The sequence below is a fragment of the Rhea americana genome, unplaced genomic scaffold (genome assembly GCF_003343005.1).
Source record: "Rhea americana isolate MKP2758 unplaced genomic scaffold, rheAme1 scaffold_93, whole genome shotgun sequence".
NCBI lineage: Eukaryota > Metazoa > Chordata > Aves > Rheiformes > Rheidae > Rhea > Rhea americana.
Genome location: NW_028187122.1, coordinates 1,455,898 through 1,464,372, shown reverse-complemented (window position 1 = coordinate 1,464,372; position 8,475 = coordinate 1,455,898). Strand labels below are relative to the sequence as shown.

Genomic DNA, 8,475 nt, shown 5'->3' with positions numbered 1-8,475 from the left:
TTCTTATAAATCATCTTATGCAACACTGCAGCTGATACAGAACAGAAGGAGCATGGACCAACATTCTCCAGTAGGCCAGGTCTTATGTTCCTGCTCATGTGGGACAGTGCACTGGGTACCATTGTATGCTATTCAGTAGCACACATAGGGAATTATCTTTTAATTCGGTTCACTGAAACAAAGCATTCTTTTACATACGTTAGTATGAATGAACTGCAAGTTCCATGTCTTAGGCATCCGAAAATCTCTCAATGAACTTAGTGAGAGTCTCCAAACCTTTAGTGACTAGTCTGCTGAGCAATGAATGAAAGAAAAAATCACTGTGATGGACTACGTTTATAAGCCTTTTTCATAGTGCATCTCTTGCTTTGCCATTCCTTTTCTCTTAGAATACTTCCATTTCCCTAGTCTGTCTTTCCTTAGAAGGAGAAAAAAACCTACAGGACTAAGCTTTGTTTATACCTGCCTCATGATTTTTATAGACAAGAGCATCCAATTAAGGAGCAAAATAAATGGCCTACCATTCAGATGACCACTCAAAGTGGGTACAAATTCATGAAGGATCTCCTGAGAAGTGATTTGCCCCACACAATTTTGTGATTGGTTACAAATGGAAAGTAAATGAAAAATAGAAGTGCTGGAAAAGACTACAGGAAGGCATTTAGTCCAGCCCCCTTTCTTCACTCTTGCCCAGTGAACCTGTGCCTAGCTTTTGCAAGCAAAGAAGTGGGGTGGTGGTTCACAAAGGACTTCTTATCGTGAGAAGAAGTTGTAATGGTAGTTAATATGGTTTGCTTTCAGCAATTCAGTCTCCTCTAGCATGCCCAAATCTGGTTTTTATTGGCAGCAGGCATGAGCAGTTCCTGTGTGTCACTGGCCGAGGTCCTGTGGGCAAAAGGAAGCCCTTTGGAGGAAGAAGATATTTGGGCACTCTTGTACCTGGCCACAGCGCAGCTTCTTGAGGACCTTCACAAAGGTGAGCTGAAAGTTATCTGCTTATAGTTCTCACCCTTGAAAATTCATTCTTGAGGGTATTTTTTTGACTCAGAAAAGAAGCATTGATGGGAGTAATATATTTCTAATAAAACTGAGGAATCTTTCAGTGCTGCAGCTATAGTTACTGGCATTGCATGCAGACTGCTGTACCAACATAGAGATCTTCATACAGTAGTAGTGTTAGTTTTTCCCCAAACTATGCATCAGAAGTTAATTCATTTAAGGATAACTATAGACGGTAGAATAGGACAGAGGAGTCCTCTTAAAGTCAAAATAACATATGCCCATACAAAGTGCAGTGACCGCTAGGATCATGTCCTTCATATATTGATAGTGAGAGCAGGAGAGGCAAATCCACATGGCTTCTCATTTAGCTAGCAGAGACTTTCATGCTTGATGCTAACAATGTAACTATCATACTGGCTAGGCAAGTCATTATGATGACTGCTTGTCATTTGTGCTACAACCGAGCACAAATGAACAACCTGTCAGTTACATTTTGAGAACTGCTTATGACAATGGATAATTCTTCCGAGGGATCAATGGATGAGATGTGTTCTCACCTCATAAACATGTAAAATTAGAATATGAAATATTGAAAACAAGTGATAGAACTTCTTCTGTAGCTGGAGGGGGAACTTTTATTACCAACCAGGTTATTACGGATTTGAACACTGTAACAGGGTGAATATACAAGCAGTTCTCTATAACCTAGTGATCAGGTTATGCAGGCATTAAGAATGTGCTAAGGAATATGGTATAGACATACTCGTCTGAGTATACTCATACTCAGCTGAGGTTAATCAAGGCTTATTAAGTCAGTGCCAAACAATAAACTAATTCTACACTCTCCATAACTTTGGTTTCCCAGAAGACTTGCTGGATGTCTACTGAATTTGGATAATCAGCCAGTATTCCCTCTGCTGCAACAAATAAGTTTAGGATATCATGATCAGAAGATGAAGAATAAAAACAGGAAGTAGGGATGCAGAAACAAGTTTTAGTTTGTAGGCAGGTGCAATCCTCCTCAAACATGCCTTCACAGAGCTCAAGCCCAGAAGTGATGCAGAGTCTGACTCATTCTGGAGTTCCATGTCTCAGAAGGCAGTGAAGGTAAATTGCCTCTGCCCAGTGCCAGCCCAGTTGACCTACGCTTATCTTTGGCTCCACATCACTTAATTGTAAGCGTACCGTTTCTGGAATCAGCCTCTTCTCAGGGCCAGTATTGCTGCATTTGTGCTGCACTGTGCTTGATCTAATAAAACCTGCTAGACTCAGTGTCAGTCTGCACCAGCTTGCTATAGTAATATTTCCAATGAGTGGTTAGGCAGGTGTGCTGAAGGCTTGGCTGGTCAACACTACAGAAGGCATGGTAACCTTTGCTAAGGTCAAAGTACAACCTGGCTACCTGTTTCCAAAACAAATTTCCCAGAATGTGGTAGTTTTATTTGAGCACAGTATTATGGAAATGGAGGAGAAACAATAGAAAAGGTTAATTGAAGATTAAGACCTGTAATTTCCTAAAGAACAGTTTCAAGACTTATGGACCACTGATATTCGCATTTTTGAGTCCTCTGGCAGTACAAACCTCCTAAGAGCATATGAGTTTTCAGATTACCATTTTTACCATTTATTCCATTTCCTGATGTGAAGATCATCACGCATAATAATTAAACAGCCACTTCTAATATGCAATTTTTGAAGTACTAAAATACTAAGGCTTTTAGAGCTTGCCTCTCTTCCTTTGGAGAGCTGAAAAATCTCTGCTCTCACTGTCTAGACTGAAGAGAGGTTCAATCACCAACTTTTTTTTTTTTTCAGGAATGCCATATTCAAATTGCCATAGCTAATGCAATTTTCCCTTCTTCTAAAGTAAGAGAAATATCTTAGACTATTCCATGTTTTTTATGAGCATTTTAACCAAATCACTTGAATTCTTTGGTCAAATTCACTTAACACATATATATGAGTTCACAGTGTTTGCAGAAAACTGTATATGGTCATGCTTCCATTCCTGCTTCAGACCAGACCAACTTCCGTGGATCTCTGTAGTGCTATTTCTTAGGAGCATTCAGCACTTTACAAGAAGAATCTAGCCCATTACTGAGATGCCTTCAAACAGATTTCTTCTGAAGGCAGCAAGGGCCACCTGTTTTTTAAGGGAGAGGGTCAGCCAAGAATCCAGATCACCAGACAAGCTTTTTGTGACAAGGCAGGTCTCAGGTCAAGCCAAGAAGTTGAGTCAGGATCAGGTTTGACAAGGGTAACCAGCATGGACACAGCTCAGTGATCACCAGGCAAGACCATAGCAACAAGACAAGTCTGAGGCCAAGCCAGGAAGACAGCCCATAGGCCAAGCACAAACATAGCTGGGACATAGCTGTAAACAAGCACTCGTACAAAATACCTCAGGCAGGGCTGAAAGCCTCCGACTGAGCTTAAACGGAGCCACTGGGCCCAGTGTGGGTTGAGGTCCCAGGTGAGGCTGGAGGCCCCAGATGAGGGCCTATTAGTGCCATGAAGACTCTGGCAGATTTAGGAGTTTACATTTACCATTTCAAGGCATTTTTATCTGAAATATTCTTTTTCTCTCTTTTAATAGAACTGAGGTGCAGCTAGAAAGTGTGAATGTGAATAATGCTAAAACATTATGGCTCTTCATGGTGTTTGTAGAACTTATTCTAGGTTTTGGTTCAGACAGTTATTGTATTTGCCTTCTGGTAAAAATTTCCCCAAAGTTCAAGGTAGTTGGAAACAAAACACAACTGCAAACAAAACTGTACTAGACCATAGCTCTGGGACTTAGGAGATCTTGTTTCTATTGCTACCTCAACTTCTCTTACGCTGACTGACATTGTGTAGTCATCACAGCCTGCCTCTGCATCCGTTCATATGTACAACGGGGTTGAAAAGATACTGACTTATCTGGCTTTGTTAGATGAAATGCACTGAAAGAGAGATTATTAAAATGCAAATATGACTGACTATAAGCAGCACTTGGAACAAAAAAATATCACAGAGAGGAGATTTGTACCACAGTCATGCAGTTTAATGGAAGCTAGCTTTAGCTCTACTGCAAATGCCAGCTTCAGAGTATTCATACCTCTTTGGAAAAAGTGTTGTGCTCTTCTGAGCATAACACTTGCCCTTGTGTTTTGCATATAAAAACCTAGTAAAAATCACAAGCTAAGATTTTAATTTAATTCAGAATCAGCATATGCAATGTGATTCCACCTCTTTTTAGGCTTCAGAACTCCACTGAAGTCAGTATATTGTTTCTATGTGTGAAATGATGTGAGAGAGGGAACAATTCTTTGACCATCACTGAATACCAGGTGAGAAAATCAGCTATGCATAAATGAAAAATGATTTCACTGATTTCTCAGTATTTCTCCAGGAAACTCTAGTGATAGATGTGGCTACATGGTTGAGACCCCAGCAATAACATTTTACCAGCACAGTAGATTAAACATTAACAATTCCATTACTTTCTTTAACATTTTTCAGACCCCACCATCTGTGTGATTTGCCCGTGGTCAGTGCTACTGTCTACTGAAGGAAATTTGTCTTTCCAAAACAATGTATTGCAGTCAGAAGCTGTCCCTTTCAGTGCACCAGAACTGCTCTATGGACGAAGTAAAAACAAACACGCTGGACTAACAAAGGTGAGGCATATTTCAAAATAAATCTTGAGAATACCTCATGAAGACAAGCTTGTGGGTTTCGGTGCAACATACCAAGTGTCTACTACTGCCAAACTCCATTTCTAATCACACTAAACAAATTAAGCTACAGTTAGAAAAATTTGCATATAATTTGAAGCTCACCATTAGATTAGAATGAATGTCAACATCAACATCGATCTTGAACCTCAGTTCTCAAGGTCTGAAGAAATGTATTATTTGTAAGGGCCCACAGAAAGGAAGAAAAATTTTATGAACAAGAAATTTGACCAGCTATGATAATGTTAATCCCAGAAGCAGCAGGACTGTGGTATCTACTGAATTGGAGAGTGGAAACTCTCACTAAATCAGAATTGTGCTCAGCTTTTTTAACCATTTTCCTACTCATGGCTTCCTTGCATAGAGGGCAGCCTCGCTCAGCCCCTCACACTGAGCAATACCCCTTGTATGCTATGCAGTCCATGTACGAAGAGTCACCATTCTACATTTATGTATGTTCCCTCTAGTCTAGTTTATTTTTTTATATTTATTATTATTATTATTTTAAGTATAAGTCTGGCTCCTGCCATCCTGTGGCTAAACAAACACTGTCTCAGTCTCTCTAGCAAGAGGCTTTTCTGCAATTAATGTTTACTTCATAAAGAGTTTCCTTTTCTGTTTTGACAGATGTTGGTGTATTCCTTAGGAATGACCTTCTACTGGTCAGCAGACTATCAGGTTCCTCCAAACCAGGCCAGTAACACAAGTGTTTTCGTTTTCTTTTATTCCGCCTCGTATTCGTAGGTTCAAAGATTGAGAGGCATAATCTGAAGTCTCAGTAAGAGGAGTTTTATATTTGGATGACTAGAAAGAACACAGCTAGTTGGAAAGCTTGTGTCAAGGTCCAAAAATACCAGTTCATCCAAATCAGAAATTTAGTTAGAATTTATTTAGGCCTCATTAACATGAACTGTATCTTTCTTTTAATAGTGAAGATTATTTGTTTCAAGGTAACAATGAGATATTTTCTAGGAAGATATTTAGGACTAAAAGACAAAAAAAAGTCATGCCTGCATGATTCTAGTGCTGTGTACATATATGCACTTTTTCAAAGAATGGGATGCTAGAGTACAAATTAAAGAAATCTTATATTCTGGGAAAACTCTGTCATGGTCTCTGCTAATTCCAATTTTGTATTTCTTGCTACTCAGCTCTTCAAAGATTTGTAGCATGTATTTTGTTTCATTTGTATATCCATGCCTTTGGATATCCATGCCTTCTGATTAGGAAATCACTAGTTTTTAGTAGATATAACCTCCCTTTCACAGGTATACGTAGTCTAAGGGAAAATAAGCTAAATGACGCTTTAAAATTTAAGTGTTTGGTCTCTATAGCAACAGTTTTAGCTCTGTAATTCCTCAACTTTTTGAGGCTAACTCTACCATGTCCTGCTTGCATAAATCTTTAAGATGCAGAGTCTTAGCAAAGCTGTGGTGCAGCCTGAGCTGATGGCTATCACCAAGAAGCCCTGTACACAGGCTGATAAATCCCCGTACATGCTGATTCTTTTCAAGGCCATCCTCTATCCCAGGAAAGGCCCCATTCAGTGCTGCTTTGCTGCCTGTCTGGAATTTTCCCAAAGTCTAAAGGAAGTCAGTGCCCATTTCCCATGCTGGGTGAAAGACTTTCAGAAATTCCCATTTACGCAGGACTTCAGATCATTGTGAGATGTCATTTAACATTACCTGCATGTTGACGCAGTCCCTTCAGCTGAGTGACCAACTACACACTCTCTTGCTGACACTATGTGAAGATCTGCCACATAAAAGACTTTCCCCTGCTTCAATTCTGGAAGCATGTGAAGCACATCAGAAGGAATCCTACAGCTTACCAGCAAATGTCTACATAAAGAAAATGGTTCAGCTTGTGCTGGGAAGTGTCAGTGAGGTAGGTACTACCCTTATACTCTAAACATCTCCTTTCCTTTGGTGAGAGAGATGAGTAGCAACTTGTGATACAAGTGAGCAATTGCCTAAAATTAATAATTGTGTCAATTAAGGAAGTGAGATTTGATTCTAATCATCTAAGCAGCAAATTGCATGGGCCTGTGTAAAAGCAAAGGAAGCAAGACACCATCTCAGACCCTATTTGCACTTCCAGGAAATAATACCAATCAAGCTATTGCACTCTTCATTCTCTTAGTTAATGCTTGAGCAACCATAACCTTTAAAGAGACTTCAGGGTGGCCAAAAGAATGAGTTTCATACAAGAGAAAAAAATTCTCATTGCCACTATGACGTTGGACTATCTTCATGAAATTCAAAGAAATCACATTTACATCATATAGAGAGTTTCATTCATCTTCCTTAACTGCAGCTGAACATTTAAGATGTAATCAAGCCTGACACTGTGGAGCTATTAATAAGTGAGCATTTGAGTCTTCTTCAAGAGCTTAAATGTTAACAAATATTTTTTGTTGATATGCTGAATGAAACTAGAAGAGAACCCAATGCAAATATCTTTTTTTTCTTTTTCTGTTTTCAACCAGTATTCATTAATATTTCTGAGGTTACCTTTCCCCTTGTACTCTCTTTCCCACTGCAACAGAAGGTGTCCCTTCTTTAAGTACAACTAACATGAAGGTATTAACCCAGTAAAACTCAGTCCTGTTTTATGTTAATCTGAGAAGTTGCTTATATCAAGCAAACCAGCAGTCTTTCACAAGCTGAGGGCAAGGATCACTTCAGAATAAGGGTCTGAAGTTCACATATCATATGATATTGACTTGCAGTACCACTGGCTTATAGGTAGCACGGGCAGTCACTGAAGACAGCACAGCCTCTCAGCTTAGCAGAAGTCATGTGATAAGGAAAAGACTGCACGAGAAAACATCGGACACTTCAGCATTGTCCTCCCGGATGAACTTCCACGCAGGTAAGGAAAGACTTCTAATCTGAACTGCCTAATAAAGTTGCAAAGGGCCTTTCCTGAGGCTTTCTTGAGCCAGATGATTTTTTTAATTTCACGTTGTGGCAATTATATATAGTGCTGAATAGGATATTTACTGCTTTACATAGAAATGTTTTCATAATGCAAAAACTCTGAGGCAAGTAAGCAATTTCTGTTCCTTATTTCCTCAAAGGACACCAGTCTGAAGCTGTGAAACAATGATAACAAATCAGCTTGTACATATTTGACTCTTTTAAGCAGTTTTCCTAAAAACTGTGTATATAAAACAAAATTGCTTTTGTACTCTGTATTCAAGTGTATTTTCAAAGGTAAAAAGTGGGCTTCTCTGAAGTTATGTTGTTGTCATTTAAAGATTTGATTATTCCAGCTAAAATTAATGGTTTCTCTTTGATATTTAGTTCTACTTTTCTATTCAAAAGATGCTTTATAAATTCACTCTTGGATTGCTGGAGTGATTAAGATACAAGGTCAAATCCTGCTCACTATATAAACTAAGTTGCATACACTAATTTCACATTTCAGTTGACTAAGATGAAAATTTTATTAGACCTCACACTAATTCTCTAACTGTAACTAAATATGGACTTCAAGTTCAGGTAAATTCTTTTTTTATAGGTCTCTAGATTGTGATATTCACTTCAATAAAAATCTCATTGGGAGAGAAGCAGACTTCTGGCCCAGGTCCTGCAGATTTTTTCTGGACGTGCTCAACATTAGACACATAAGCAATCCAATCCCTGTTCAGCAAATCACATACATGTTCCATTAACTTCAGCTGGAATTATACACATGCTTAAATGTCTGTGGAACATTTCTGTTAGATCCTATTGGTCATAAGAAAAGGAGC

The 8,475-nt window shown here is 38.9% G+C and overlaps 1 protein-coding gene across 2 annotated transcripts in view; it reads left to right on the top strand.

The window, feature by feature from the left end:
• The first annotated feature begins 852 nt into the window (after positions 1-852).
• FRMPD2 (FERM and PDZ domain containing 2) overlaps positions 853-8,475 on the top strand; it is a 66,878-nt gene continuing 59,255 nt past the window's right edge. For both annotated transcript variants that reach the window (XM_085324716.1, XM_085324715.1), the window contains exons 1-5: positions 853-976; positions 4,504-4,661; positions 5,346-5,411; positions 6,420-6,605; positions 7,466-7,592. In XM_085324716.1, the coding sequence (XP_085180842.1) occupies positions 853-976; positions 4,504-4,661; positions 5,346-5,411; positions 6,420-6,605; positions 7,466-7,592 (661 nt within the window). The remainder of the gene's footprint in view (positions 977-4,503; positions 4,662-5,345; positions 5,412-6,419; positions 6,606-7,465; positions 7,593-8,475) is intronic.